This window comes from Phyllostomus discolor, chromosome 7 (genome assembly GCF_004126475.2).
Source record: "Phyllostomus discolor isolate MPI-MPIP mPhyDis1 chromosome 7, mPhyDis1.pri.v3, whole genome shotgun sequence".
NCBI classification, from domain to species: Eukaryota; Metazoa; Chordata; class Mammalia; order Chiroptera; family Phyllostomidae; genus Phyllostomus; species Phyllostomus discolor.
In genome coordinates this window covers 137054033-137068742 of record NC_040909.2, presented here as the reverse complement: position 1 = coordinate 137068742, position 14710 = coordinate 137054033, and the positions used below count along the sequence as shown (strand labels likewise).

Here is a 14710-nt window from a genome sequence, read left to right as displayed (position 1 = left end):
TTCCAGCCCCCTCCACTGCCCCCTCCGCTGCCGCCCCCCCCGCCGCACTCACAGCCTGCTGACCCGAAGCTCCCAGCGCACTGGGCTGCGGTGGGCCAGGCACGTGGTCAGTGCCCTCCCTCCTCACCCAGCATCCCGTGGGCCCCTCCTGATGGGGTCTGGGCCACCCTTACAAGACCAGGAGTTCCCTCGGAGCCTCGGGCGCCCCACCTGGGAAACCAGCCATCGCTGTGCTCGCACTCGGGGGCTCCACAGGAGCTGCGTGCCGGCAGGCTCCCCGGGTGGTCAGCCCAGAGGGCCCCTTCCCCTGTCCAGCCCCCGTGCGGGCGCTGGGGGGGAGGGGCTCAGACGGTGCCGGGCCGGGAAAGACGGACCGCGTTCCGGATTCTCGCTGGGACGTGTTACTTCCCCCTGGTGCTCAGGCCTCGTGGAAGGAATCTTGGCCTCCTGGAAATGCGTTCTAATTTTTATTTTCTAGAGGAATCTCCTTTCATTCTTGGGCTGTGTTCTATAAATAGATCCTGTATTTTTCTTGAAAACGCTGTTTGTTGAAGGTTATGTACGTGTCGGTTTGCACACAGATGATAATCAGGCAGTGTCTGATTGCAAATCCCTTTGAGAAGTCACCCCGCAGGAATTTCGTCTTCCTGCCGGCGACTTCGGTTTGGCCTGGGGCCACCGCGCCAGCCTGAACACTGGCCCCATCACCGGCCTCTCCTCTCTGCACCTGGCTGCCTCCTCGCCCTCAGGTGCAGGGGTGCTGCTGCCGCCTGCCTCTGCTGGGCCTCCTCGGGCCCTCTGGCCCGGAGAGCTCTAGGAGTGCCCGCAGGAGGCCGCGTGGCCCGCGCCCACTTTCCTCACGCACTGTCACCCCGCCGGCTCTGCTCTCGAGGCCCTGGAAACCGGGCGGCGTGTGTTCAGTGCGATGGGCTCCCGGGCACCAGGGGGAGAGGCCGGCAGGGCGGAGGCTGGGCTGAGCCAGCCGGGAGTGACTGGATCGTCCTGGCCGCTCATGTGGGAGGGGGCGGGGCCTGACCCGGGGCGTGGCACGGGGCGGGCAGGTCTGTGTGCCCTGCAGCCGCTGAGACCTGCGGGGCAGAGGGGAGAAGGACTCACCGGCGTGCAGGGGTAGTGGCAGGGAGCAGAGGCTGGCGGAGGGGGGCCAGAAGGAGCAGGTGTCTGGGGCGGGGACACTGTTTCCGAGGTGCCTGTGGGAAGGTGTAGCTGTGACAGCAACAGCAATGAAAGAACTAGAATTTCTGAAAGGCTTGCTCATTAAGAATACACTGTCCTAATGAATCCACAGGTCACCTCCTCTTAGTGGGGAATGTGCTCACTTCTCAGGTGACAAGCTGGAGGGTCACGGTGGTCGGGACACGCACCCTGGTCACAGTGTGCGAGCTGCAAGCGGAACTTGGTCTTCTGGCCAGGCCGCAGCGTCCGGTGGGGGTGGCCCAGGCACCTGCTGTGTCCCCCTCCTCCCTGCGGCCCGTCGGGTCACAGAGCCAGACAGCTGGGCTCAGTCCCGCCGTGACCTGAGGGGCTTCGTGCCGCAGGACACAGGGCCGCGTCCGCCTCTGGAGCGCACCCTCGCCCCTCTGCCCTGGGCCCCGGTTCCCCCGGATAGGGAGGATCCGGACGCCAGCAGGGATGGCGTTTATGGCGCGAGTGGCTGTGGGGATGGAGCGAGACTGCGAGAGCCTGGCCTGCGGGAAGTGCTGCACGGTGAGGGCCCACACCCAGGCTCAGCGGCGGCGCGCATGGGCTCGGTGCCGTGTATGGGCGTTCTCCCTGGAGGGTCCCGGCTGTCCTTCCGAGTAACCCGTGTATCTTCACCTGCCTCGGAGACGGGCGGCACCCGGGCCCTGCACGCCACCCGCCCGCCGGCCATCGCGTCCACCCACGGCTGCTCCGGGAGCTACTTCAGGGGGCCTGAGCTCCGCGGCGGCTTCTGCTTCTGATGAGCCTGATGGGGAGACTGCCCGGGCCCATGGCAGACGCAGGTGTCGGGGAGCTTCCGCCTGCTCCCCCTGCGTTCGTTCTTTCCCAGCGAACTGGGGAGACCCGCCGGAGGCGTTCCCGTCGTCTTCCCTCACTCACTCCCTCTCCCGGGGTCTGCGGTCGGGTCGCCACCCCGGGGCTCCCAGGCTCTGCGGAAGGGCGTTGTGTCCATGCGGACCTGACCCCCGTCGGTCCCGGCATGGCCTGCGCCTCAGTTTCCTCGTCTGCTCTGTGGAGAGGGCAGGCCCGCTCCAGGGGCTGCCTGTGTGACAGGTGCCAACACTCACACGAGCTCTCCCCTCTAGTCGCTTTCCCCTCTGAAAAGGATTTTTTACTTACTGGTCTGAGAGAGGGAGCGGCGGGGAGGGGGTGGGAGAGGGCGACGCCACCTGTGGTCCCACTCGCCGATGGCTCGCTGGTCAGTGCTGCACGCGCCCCGACCAGGGATCCGACCGCAACCTTGGAGTGTGGGGACAGCGCTCTGCCCAGCCGAGCCCCCGGCCGGGGCCTGGGCGGTGCCCTTTCCCTCTGCCTTCGTCACATCCCTCTGTTCTGCGCTCCCTGTCTGGTCTCTCTCCTGAAAACTGGCTCCAGCCGTCCTTCCAGCGCGGGCCCAGGGCCCGGCTCCGTGACCACCGACGGGGCAAGTGGGGAGGGGGACGGGTGCAGGCCCAGTGAGGCCCCGCTCACCTCCCCGGCGTTGTCCCTCCCCGTGTCCCCCGTCGGGTCCGGCAGCACCCAGGGTCCACCGCTGCTCTGGTGTGCTGTCGGCGTGACGGCTGACCTCGCTTTGGTGGGGCGCGCAGGGTTGGGGCTTCAGGACACGGCCTGGTTTTCCTCTTCAGTTAGCAATAATGATAAGGAAGGAATATATACATATAGCTCCTATATATAATATATATGTATATTACATATTATATATAACTTTACATATTTTGTTTTATTAAGTAATTATTTTATTATTATTATTATATATTATATATATATATTTTTTACCATAGTTGATCCACGAGGAGGCGTGAGCAGGAAGTTCTCTCCTCTCGGGGTGTGACCCAGATGTCGTGTGCCTGCCCCGGCTGCTCCCCTGGCTGCTGGCAGCCCCGTCTCGCTGGGACGCTGGCTGGGGAGGGGGGCTTCGCTCCCGCGGGGGCTGGGCTCCGCTGTGCGCAGGGCGGGGGCTGGCGTCCTGCCCGGCCTCGCAGACCCCCGGGGGGCGCCGCATGCCCTCCGAACCCCCGCCTTCCAGCTGTCAGTCCCCCCCAGTGGAGGTGCCGTGGGACGATGCGCGGGCAGCCCTTCCAAGCCTGACGCCCCGGCCCGTGTTCCTCGGCCGCCGTGGCGACCCCCCCCCGGTGAGGTCGTCAGCGGCTCAGGGACCGAGTCACACAATATGGTGTTTTAAAAACCAGCGCGTCTTTTTTAATGGACTCTTTAAAAACCCCAGCACCTTTTTTAGTGCCAGCTCTTGACTATTATTGTCACATTTGGCCGTAAAATCAAACAAAAACTGGCATCCAGTAGCAGCATTAATTTTTATTTAACTCTGACTCATCGAAGATGAGCAGGACCATCGGCGGCAGCAGTGGCAGGGGCCGTCGGGGCGGCAGGGGCGGCGGGGGCGGCTGGGAGCACCGAGGGTGCCGGGTGAGGTCGAAGGGCACTCGGCGTCTGCAGCTGGTCCTGCACACGCTCGGGTGAGCGCCTCCCCTCGCCACCCCCGTCTCCCCGTCTGCACGGCTGAAGAGACGGTCGTGGCGGCGGCTGCTGTTCGGAGAGCGTCCTGTGTGGCCAGACACAGTGCCATACAGAGGTGGCTCTGCCGCCTGCTGCCCGGCCCCTGGAGAGCTGGCCTCGCCCTGGCCTTCCTCGCGGACGCCCTCCTGTTTCTGAGAGATGGACGGGGAGCCCAGAGCCCGGTTCTCGCCCCGGGCCGGCCACTGTGAGTAGACTGCATGGGTGTGTGCCCGGCACGGTGTGCCGGCGTCGGCCTGTTGCCGCAGCACCACCGCTGGGCCGGCGCGGCCCCGGGGCAGAGGTGTGCTGCGGGGTCGCCGGAGCCCCGGGAAGGAGCCGCTGCCTCCAGCGCCTCTGCCACCCACAGAGGGCAGGTGCGCGCCCCGGGCCTCAGGCGTGCTGGCTCTTCTTCCTGTCCGTGCTGCCACTCGAGAGAACGTGTGCACTCTTGCCGTGGTTTCCCGGAGGGTCGGCTGCGGTTTTGAGTGACTTTCTGGGTGCTTCCTGGTGAGGAGGTGGCCTCAGGGCTGTTCTCTGACCCCCAGTAAAGACCCCGCGACTCCCAGCACAAACCCGGGTGAGCAGGGCACTCCACGGAGTCGCCGCCGCCGGGCAGGAGGCTGTCTCCCCGTGGAGGCCGCGGCAGGCAGGTGCAGGGCGCTGTGGCCCTCGTGCAGGGCTGAGACCCGGTGGCTTCACCGGTTCTCAGAGAAACCGCTTGCTGATGGAGAGAGCGGGTGCACAGCCGTCCAAGGCACCGGGCGGGCGGCACGCTGGGCCGCAGGAGGAGGGTCCAGCCCAGCGCTGGCCCCGCCCGTCCTCGGTGGCGCTGTCACAGCGGGCCACCCCGAGGGTCTGCGGTGGGGGGACCGAGTGCGTCAGGACCAGCGGTCTGAGGGGACATCCCGCAGACGGGGTGTTAGTGATGCGGAGTGCGCACAGCACGTTACGAGAACACAGCCGGCCTTTAAGTCATGTGTACGCGTGCACGAGTGACGACCACGTACATGCGTGCATGACTGCTCACACTGCCGTCACACACGGCACGAGGAAGGACGGCCAGACCAGGAGGGTCACGCGGGGAGCGAGAGGCCGAGTGCCCTGTCTCCTCCCTGCGTTTCTCCCCTTTCCCCGTTGTCTCCGGCACCTGCTTTCGTGATCACGGCAGAGCGGTGAGTGCGGCTTCGGAGCGCAGTTCGGGCTGCAGAGCGCCGTGTCCTCCGCGCCCGAGCCGGAGTCTCGCGCTCTGCCGGGGTGCTGACGCCGCAGGGCTGGCCAGGGCCAGGGCTCCTTCCTGCGCCCCACGGCCTGGAGACCTCCTCCCTGGGCTCCGTCTCGTGGCTGCACTCCCTGGGTGCCCGTCTCTCTCCTGCTCCTTAGAGGGGGTAGCCCCAGGGGCCGGCGGGAGCCCGCTGGGTCTGGCTGGGTCTGGTTGGGTCGTCCACCCCTTCCCCGGTGCACTCTTGGTCACTGTGCAGGCGGAGCCGGGGCTGCAGGGCCTGGCAGTGGGAGGCCCCCCCCCCCCCGCCCGTCACCCACCTGTGTGACGCAGATCTGGGGCCCTGGGCCCTCCGAGTCGGGGTCTGCGGCTGTGGCTGCAGCCCTGCTCGGTGTGCGGCACCGGCTCTGCAGCCGGAACTGCCACGGGAGTCTCATTTCATCTTCTTGGCACGAGTCCCCCGTGAATTACGGTGATGATCCACTGCACTGTGTCACGCTGGCACGTGCCGGCTCTCCCACCGGCAGCTGAAGGCATCGCCCTCCTGATTAAATCTTTCCTGTGTCTCTCCCTCCTCTCAGGATGGCCATTCAGGTGGACAAGTTCAACTTCGAGAGTTTGCCTGAGTCCCCCGGGGAGAAGGGGCAGTTTGCAAGTTCGAGGCAGCTGGAGGAAGAGCGGCAGGAAGCTCGAGGCCTGGAGATCAACAGCAAGCTGGGCATCCGCTGGCGAATCATATCCTTCCCACGGGGGCCCGGGGAGCCTGGTGCGCCGGGCGCGGGCCTTGTGACCCGTGAGGGGGCCCAAGGGCATGAGCTGTTGCCGTTTGGCCACAGAAAGCTCAGACACACCACGGTTGTTGGGGGGGGGCTGAAGACCCCGTGTTCCTCCGAGCCCCTCCCCTCGGTGAGGCCTGCTAGCGAAGTGCTGGTTCACACCATGGAAGGGCCTCGGACCACGTGCTCCTTGCACACGTTGGTGTGCCAGGTGGTGCCAGGCCGCGACGGCTGCCCCTCAGTGCTGGCTCGAAGAGGTTCCCAAACTGACGGCTGGACGCAGGCTGCAGGGCTCGGGGCCCGTGCTCCGGGCTCTGCGCTGGGAGCAGCAGAGCGGCTGCGGTCCCTGCCCCGGCCGGCAGTGCGCCCCCGTGTTTCGGTCAAGCCTGAGGAGACGGCACCCCACCCTGCCCCGCCCCGCCCCGCAGGGCGGTCCCCTCACCTGCCCCCGTGCCGCCCCTCCCGGCAGCCTCAGCCCCAGGAGACCTGCAGCCATGAGGCACCCCCTGCAGGCTCCCTGGGAGCTCGGGCCACTGACGCCAGGGGGCGGAGCCGCGATGCCGGCGCCCCTCCCGAGAGGGGGACGCCCGACGACGGCACTCTCCAAGTTCACGGTGCAGACTGGAGAGGAGCGTCCCGGGGAAGAGGCCTGTTAATCACTCAGAGCGTCTTCCCATCGGCCTGATTTCTGGTTACGGCAATCTGCTCATTGATCTGAGCTGAAGTGGGGCCGGGCTGAGTCCCTGCATCTGTCGTCCCTGCAGAGCCCGCAGGTGGGCGCAGGCAGCCCGCCTTCCTGGGGGTGCTGAGGTGCAGCCCCCTCCCCAGCACCCCTCCAGGATGCTCACCTAGCAGTGGCCCAGGACGGGCTCCGGCTTTGCTCAGCGGACCGCATGCAACAGCGGGGTGGTCGGAGCCCGGTGCCGGCAGGCCCGGAAGGGCCGGTCACCCGCAGGGCTGCACGGCCCCGGGGAAGAGCTGACGGAACAGTTGGTGTTTTCGGAAGTGCCAGGGGGCCCCGGGACACTTGTCATGTAGACAGGCAGGATCACCAGTGCGGCTGTGCGGCTTCTAATGGTCCTCTGAGAACAGCACAAATGTCCCCAAATATGTCACTGCTGGTGGCCGGGTGGAAAAGGGGAGGGGTGGCATTTTAACCTCCTGCATCTTCCTTGCATGTGGCCGTGTTCCAAAGGTTCAGGAGCGAGCACGCGTGGCTCCCACGACAGGCAGGGTGACCGAGACGGCGTGCCTGCGAATGTCTGCGGACAAAAAGGGCCTGCGCAAATACCGACTGGTTCATTGAATTTAACCAGTAATGGTGGTTGCTGATTAGATCAGATCCCTGCACAGTAGACCGGGCTTCTTAAAGTAGGAGGGCTCTCACCTTGGGTGGTCTTCTCATCCTTCTCACCTGTGCGGCTAGTACCAGACGTCGCCAACAGGGTCAGCGCTCAGGCCGGGCAGGGGGAGGGCTGGGGCGAATCCGAGAGGCGGTTGGGGAGCACCTGCCGAGTGGCAGGCACAGTGCCATTGACCAGGGCCCCCACCCCTGACCCTGCCAGGGCTAGGGCCGCACGCGGTCCTCCGAGCTCTGCCCCGTCAGCTTGCAGAAGCCCAACTGTTCGTTCGGAAGGTGGCGCTGCCCGCCCACTGGCTTTGCTGACGTGAGCAGGGCGTGGTGGAGGAGGTGGAAACCGAGCCAGGGCCACACGTGGGCCCTGGGCGTTGTGGCTCATCGCCTCCTTGGGCTTGTGACCCGCAGGGGTCGTGAGTGACTCGGTGGGGTCCTTGAGGCAGGGCGTGGCAGGGGTGGAGGGCATGTGAAAGGAGTGTGTCAGAAATGGCCCCTGGGCCCCAGAGGCAGAGGGCCGGTTGGGCCAAACTGAGCTGGGAGCTTGCCTCTGGTTCAGGCGTAGGGGGCTTGTCAGTCATCACGTGTGGGAGTGTCCGGGAGACTCGCAAAGCCTGGGTCAGCACCAACAGTGATGGCACAGCCCTCCTACTGCAGGGCCACCGTCCCTGCCCTCCAGGGACAGGAGCTGTGACTCAGTTGGGAGCGTAGTTGCTTGTCCCAGGGGACCAGCAAGGGCTTCCCAGGGAGGCAGGCTCTTCAGCACCGTGGAGAGCTCCCGGCCGGCTGCCTGCCTCTGGGCTGGGGGAAGGAGGCCGCCAAGCTCCTGGCTGGGTTGGGGGGCTGACTGGTGTGGCAGCCAGGGCCCCTGAGCCCGGAGGGACCCTCGTGTGTCCTGGCCGCCAGGCGTGCTGTGTCTGAGGGTGGTGTCCAAGGTGTGGGCCCAGGGTCAGCCTGCCTCGCCCCTGCCACCAGCTAGCTGTGTCGGCTTCCTCCATGTCCCGTGGGCCCGAGTTCCAGAAGCTCTCGGAAGTGGAAATGCCAGCCTCTGCCTGTCAGGTTCTCCATGTTCAAGCCTACCAGGAAAGCCGTGGGGGTTAAATCGAGGAGGTGCACGTCCCCCAGTCACCACGGGCCTCCCCCCACGGCGGGGGGGGGGGTGCCCTGTGGAAACGTCCTTCCCGGTAGAAGTGACGAGAGGAAGTGCTGCCGTCGTCACTACTTACCGACCTCTTGCCCCAGGCGCCAGGGCCCGTGTATTTGAGAAGCACAGCCGGCGGCCACCCCTGCCACCGTCACTCGGCCCTGTAATCGTGGCTGCAGCGGAGGCTGGTCAGACAGCTGCCGCGCCGGCGGGCCAGCCAGCTTCGCGTCCGTGTGTTCGGGCTCCGGCACAGCCCTGTTCTGGTGGCTTAGGGGGCCGAACTCGGGGAGGGGGCCCTGTGGGTGCAGGTAATTAGCTTTATCAGCTCGGCTGTGTCATTTTATGGCTCGCGCCCGAAAGCTAATGAATGCGGACAGATGCCGCTGGCACGGTTTCCAAAGCCCGGTGCCACTTGGCACCCTTGCCATGACTCCCCCGCCGACTCGCTCCTCTGGCGGGCCGTTTCAGAGCCCCTCGTGCCAGCGTGTCCGTCAGGCGCCGAGCCTGCCCCGCCAGCACCACAGTGCCGGCACCCCCCCCCCCCCGGGGGCCTGGCGTGGCGTTTTACCCAGAGGCGGCAGGATGCCACGTTCGGAAGTCTTCATTTCCTGCAAGGAAGTGGCAGGTGATGTGGGCCCCCCAGCCGCACCGGAGGGGGGCCGGCTGGGGCTGCGGGGCTCAGGCGGGCCCCCCTCGGCCTCTGCTCCGGGGTGGGGCTCTCGGAGGGCAGAGCAGGGCTTGCTCCTCCGAGACTGGCCAGGGCCCAGCAGTGTCCTGCTGCCCGCCCAGAGGGGCCCCCCCCAGCCCGCGGGTGCGGGACCCGAGGCCCCCGCCGGGGAACGGCGGACTTCCGGGAGCGGCCGGGGCTGCCCTTTGCTCAGAGCACGGCTGTTTGCACAGGTGACGCCACCTGGGCGCTGGGGGGGGGGCAGGAAACGGTAGCTTCGGCCGCATGGCAGCTGCCTGGGAGCCAGGGAGTCCGCCTCAGACAACCACGGACGCCCCGGCGGCCCTGCTCGGGGAGGGGGGCTGAGGGCACCTGCAGTCCGAAACCGAGAAGCCTCTCGCCCCCCCATCCTGCAGAAAACGGGTCAGGGCGCCCCCCCATCCCCCCGCCAGCCTGCGACCCTGGGGGCAGGCCGGGTGGGAGAGGGCAGGGGAGACGCGGGGAGGGAGGTGGCCTCTGTCCTGGGGCTTGGTGTGGCCAGAGCTCACCTCGTCTCTAGCAAGGCCCAGCCTGTGCACGCTCCTTTCCTGGTCCGCCAGTCGCTGGCTGTGCACCTCCCCCGGGCGGCGGGAGGGCTTGGCGGGTGTTTCTCCTGAGAAGAGGGGCTGGGGCCCCTTCTGGCGTGGCGGGGAGAGCCTCGGGGAGGGTCCCCAGGCCCTGGTCCTGCCCTGCCCGTGAGGTCACCGGTGCCCACCGTGACTGAGGCCGGGGCAGCGCTGTGCAGGCCGTCTCCGAGCGCCCACGCCACCCGGACACCCGTGCTCCCGCCAGGCTTCCCGCCGTGCAGGCTCCCCGTGAGGAAACTGGGACCCGGCTTCTCGGAGACCGTGGGGCCGGGGGGTGCCGTGTCCCCATGGCTGCTCAGCGCCGGCCTCCCTTCGAGGCCTCAGCCGGGCTGCCTGTGGGTGACACCTGCTTCTGGCGACGCCCCTGCCGGGGCACGTTGCTATTAAGCCCACTTTACAGAGGATGAAACTGAGACCTGGAGCACTGAGGCGAGTCCAGCCGTGCCCACCAGCGGTGGCACCAAGACTCACAGCTGGGCCCAGAGTCTCCAGTTGCCCCTCCCCGCCCCCGCCCTGTTCAGCTGCCATGTGGCAGCGAGAGGAGCCAGCTTCAGCCCTGTCCTCCTCCCCCTGCCGGGCTTCCCTGGACACGGCCGCCCGGCCGGTGAGGCGGTGCAGTCGCCGGTTTCCGTAGTCTCACCTTCGCCGAGAAGCACGCTCCCAAGTTCAAGGCTCACACCGGTCGTTCCAGTGTGCCGTGTGCTCCCCCGCCCCCGTCTCGCTTCAGACACACTGCGTGTGCGTGGAACGGGGCTAAGCCGCCAGAGCAGAGAGGAGGAAGCCCGCCCTCGCCCCCCGGTCGCTGAGAATGCCAGGAGCTGCCTTGCCCCTGTTGGTTGTGACTTGAGTGCGGCGGCCTCCTCTGTGCAGGCGCAGGAAGGCGGTTTGCAGACCGCTCCTGAGAACCGCGGTGGCTGTTGCCCACTGGTGTCTGGGGGAGTCCGTTGGCTGCGCTTCTGAGCCTGATTTCTTTGTCCGCTGCTACCTGGCGGGCGTCGGCACGAGCTCCTCCGCGGGGGGCCGAGTCACTGAGCCCACCCGTGAGCTGTGTGTCATACGACAGGAAGGAGAACGCGGCACACAGGAGCCGGCGGGGAACCGGCACGTGTCCAGGGACGCACTCGGTGGCACTGGACCGGGAGCCACGGCTGGGGGCTTTGTTCAGGAAACGCCCCCGCCTCTGTGTTCTTCGTCCCCCCAGCAGGAACAGCTGTCAGGTTCAAGTTGTTTCACTGGACCTGGTGCGTCTCAGTGGCTCCGGGGACCAGCGCTCGGGTGGGAGGAGACGGGCCCCGTTTTCTGCACACTCCGGGCATGTGTGATGGGTGGTCAGATCACCACGGGAGCCGAGGGGGGCTCGTCTCTGCCGTGGGTGGTTTCCCTCCTGGGGATCTGTCTAGAAACTTCTGGAACCCCTCCGCCTGTCCTGGGGGCCCAGCAGGAGCCGAGTTTTCCTTGACCGAGGCCCACCCCTCCCTGAAGCGCACGGGCGAGGCGAGCGTGGAAGGACTGCTGAGCCAGCTGGTCCTGGAGCACCTGCAGCTGGCCCCGCTGCAGTGGGGTGAGTACGGCCTCTCCCTCCGGCACCGGCCACTGCGGGACCTCGTGCCGGTGTCCGTGTCTCCCCTGAGCGCCGCACCTCAGCGCGGACTTGGGGAAGGGTTCGGGGCCCCCAGACACGGACAGGGGAGTGGACGATGGGCACCCCCGGTTGCGGGGGCCGTCGAACCCTCCGTCCTCCGCGGTGACACCTGACCACGTCCCGACGGGCGTGTCTTCTGCAGATGTTTCTGGACTTCAGGTGATGGGGTGGTGGGAGGTGGCAAGGGGGTGGTCGCCTCCTTCCTCTCACTCCGCTGGGGGCGGAGCTCTGACAGCCTCCCGTGCGGCCGGTGAGGCGGGGTGCGAGTTGGTGAGCACGCCGGCCGGCTCGGCGCTCGGCCCGAGAGAGCGCGTGGTTGGTGCTCGGGGCGGCATGCGGGCCGTGGGCTCTCCCGGGCGCCGCTCCGGTAGCAGGCGGAAGTGTTTTGCTGAGACACAAGCTAAACGTAGTGTTTTGTGGCGTGAGAGGCTTTGTCGCTTGACCACGTCACTCGTTTGGGGACAGACGGGAGCAGTCTGTTTTCTTCACGTGGAAGCCCCTGTGGGTCAGCCTCCAGTCTTCCCCCGGAGACGGGGTGAGCTGGCGTCCTGCAGACACGCCTGAGAACTGCCCCAGGGGGCCCGGAGGGGGGAGAGCAGACCTCCGCCAGCTCTCTCCTGGCGCCCCTGGCACTGCCGGGCCCGCCGCCGTTCCCGCAGGGGCAGGGGAAGGCCGTCAGCGTGCCCCAAGCAGGCCGGGCCACTCCTTCCATGGAGCCCCGCCCCGTCCCCCCCCCCCCCCCCCCGGACCTGCCTGAGTGGGGGGAAGGGGACGGGCTGCTGTAGAGGCTGTCGCACTGGGGCGCCGGCCCAGCTTCCCACACGGGGTCGGAATGTCGTAGGTCAGGGCTCCCCGAGCACAGCCAGGCACTGCCCAGGTGTGGGCAGCCGGGGAGGGGCAGCGCCCAGAGCCCCCTGCCCCCGGGGCTGGGGTGGGCCTCGGGGAGGGAGCGGACCTTGTGAGAGAAGTGAAGCAACGCTCCTGTGAGTGCATCATGTCTGCGAGGAAGCAAGGCCCCCGGGGACCCAGGCCACAGCGCAGCCGCGTCCTCGGGCGAGCCCGGAGCCCCCTGGCCGCCTGGCGGTTCTCAGAGTCCGTGTCGGGCAGCTGCCCTGTGGACACGTGTGGTGCGCCCACCACGTACTGGCGGGTGGCGCAGGCCTGAGTCGCCGTGCCCCGGAGCAGACGGGTGACTTGTGAGGATCCCCCGCCTGCGTGCGTGCGGAGGCCTGGCGGGGGGCCAGGCGCTCACCCCGCCGTGGGTGGCTCGGGCGCGGCCCCATTCCTGGCATCGCGTGCTGCCCTCACAGTCGAGGAGGCTGGCACCGAGTCTGGCCGCCCCCGGTGCGCACCTTCACACTCCGGGCTGTGTTCCGTTTCGGACTGGACCCGCCGTCTGGTCCTGGAGTGGGTCAGCCAGAGGCGGGACTGCACGCGGGTGCGGCTGCGCGCAGACACGGCGGCTGCTTCGGACTTGGCTGCTGGGACTGGTTCGGCCGCGGACACGTCCCCTCCCCCAGTCCAGCGCCGCCCCCAGGTCCCGCTCCGTCTGCAGACCCCGGCCCTGTCTCCTCAGCGGTGGCGGCACACGAGCGCCTTCTGCCACCTCCCCTCCCTTAACCGCCCCCCTGGGACCTCCTTCGGTGCCAGCACCCGACGGTGGTGTGCCCCTAACTTGGTGCAGGCGCAGGTGCTTTGGGCCGCTCCCGGGCCGTAGCTCCTGCTACACTGTCGTCCCTGTGGTCCCTGTCATCACTGTCGTCACTGTCATCCCTCGCTGCCGTCACTTGTCGCAGCGAGGGCCCCAGTGTGCTCGGCGGGGAATCGCTGCTCGGTGGCGAGAGTGCGTGCCCCCCTCGGACGCCCCGTCCAAGGGCCTTGCAGAAAAGATTCTCGGGCGCCAGCCTTGCACACGGAGCCGGGGGCGAGCGGGCACCCAGGGCCTCTGGCAGGGGAGCTGGCCCTCGGGGGGGGGGGGGACAGTGACAGCCCACTGGCCGAGTGTCCACAGCCAGCCCGCCTCACTGACTGGTGCTTCCACTTAGTGTTCAGTCCAGCCATCTCCCCGGGGGCAAGATGAGCCCAGTGGCCTTTGGTGGGAGCCTTTGGGAGTGGCCGCTGAGAAGGGGTGCAGGCGGAGCCCCGGGGCCCTGGCCCCAGGCAGGTCAGGGCCTCCCTCCAGTGGGCCTTGCTTGCAGGCTCTTGTGTCGGAGCCGCGCACACCCCCGCGGGGGCCGGGAGCCGCGAGGAGCTCCCAGGTCTGGATGCAGAGGCTCTGGCTTCCACTTGCGGCTCTGAGTGACCCTGGGTGCGTCATTCTGCCACCCAGTGCTCCCGCCCGCGGCTGGGCTGGGCGTGGAGCGAGGGGCCACGTGTAGGGGCCGCGACCCTGAGACACACTCAAGGCCAAGAGCACGTGGCGGTGCGGATGGGACAGGACCTCCCGGGTCCCCTCCTCTCGCACAGGGTTGTGTGTGGGGACTGACCCTGCCTCCTTCCTTCCGGGCGTGGCCAGCGTCACGCAGGGGAAGCGGTTGGCCCCGCTGTGCCTCGAGGGCACTTTGGTGTCTTGCCCATTCGGTTGGGAACGCGCTGAGGAAGCACAGGGCCAGTGCTGGAGGGGACCTGGAGCCCAGCTGATCGGTTGCTTCGGGGGGAAGCACGTGTGGGTTGGCGCAGGCTGCAGCGCTCAGAGCTCTGGGCGCAAGGACTCCCGCCCACGTGAGCAGTCGGGAGAGGAAGCGCCCCTAACCAGGCCCGGCCTCCGCCCCTTTGAAGCCAGGCCTTGAGCTTGGCTGGGCGACTTCAAAGACTCGGCCGCCTGCCCTTTCTCAGACGGCTGCCAACAGCGTCCTTCTCGCCAAGGCCCTTCCCCGGGGACGCGTCACGGGCTGCTCGGCCTCGTCCAATGGCTGGAAAAAACCAGCCGGGGAGCCTCTTGCTCAGGGACGGCCATCTCAGCCAAGGTCGGGCCCTCGAGCCGGCAGCAGGCGCATCAGGCCTCCCGTGGCGGCGAGTGCCAGCACCGCCCCCTGCACAGCCTCAGTGGGGCAGGGGAGGGCGGGCTCTGGGCCGAGGGCCCTGGGCCTCCTCGAGGCCGAGCCGTGTGCACGTCACTCACCGCGGTGTGGGGTCTCAGCCTCTGGCCTGCCGACGGGCTGTGGCCCCGACCTCGGTGGGCACGGGGACGCTCAGGTCCTCGAGGGCCCATGGCTCCCGCTGGGGCGGACCAGCGAGTGAGTGTGTGGTTGCACCTCACTCAGCGCAGAGGGGCAGGGGAAGTCAGGGGCCACCAGCGTGCCCTGCGCGGGAGTGGCCGTCCCCCCCTCTGCCTCCGGGAGCCCTGTGGCCGGCGCACAAGGCCCAGGGTCTGGCCGGCCTGCGCTTGCTCTTGGCTCCAGGAGGATGTGTCCTTTCCTCTGGAAAACCGTGTGGACCAGGCCACCGCTCGCGCACAGCGCCACCTCGGACGGGGCCGGTCACTACCATGTCTGCTCGCTCGGCCGGTGTTGCTCCACGTGCTGGGCGCACCAGCCCCGCGCTGGGG

At 67.8% G+C, this 14710-nt stretch overlaps 1 protein-coding gene across 2 annotated transcripts in view; it reads left to right on the top strand.

Moving 5' to 3' along the window:
- The window catches only part of TRAPPC9 (trafficking protein particle complex 9), a 154136-nt gene that overhangs the window by 110332 nt on the left and 29094 nt on the right, over positions 1-14710 (top strand). For both annotated transcript variants that reach the window (XM_028533660.2, XM_028533659.2), the window contains 2 exons: positions 5536-5689; positions 10992-11082. In XM_028533660.2, the coding sequence (XP_028389461.1) occupies positions 5536-5689; positions 10992-11082 (245 nt within the window). The remainder of the gene's footprint in view (positions 1-5535; positions 5690-10991; positions 11083-14710) is intronic.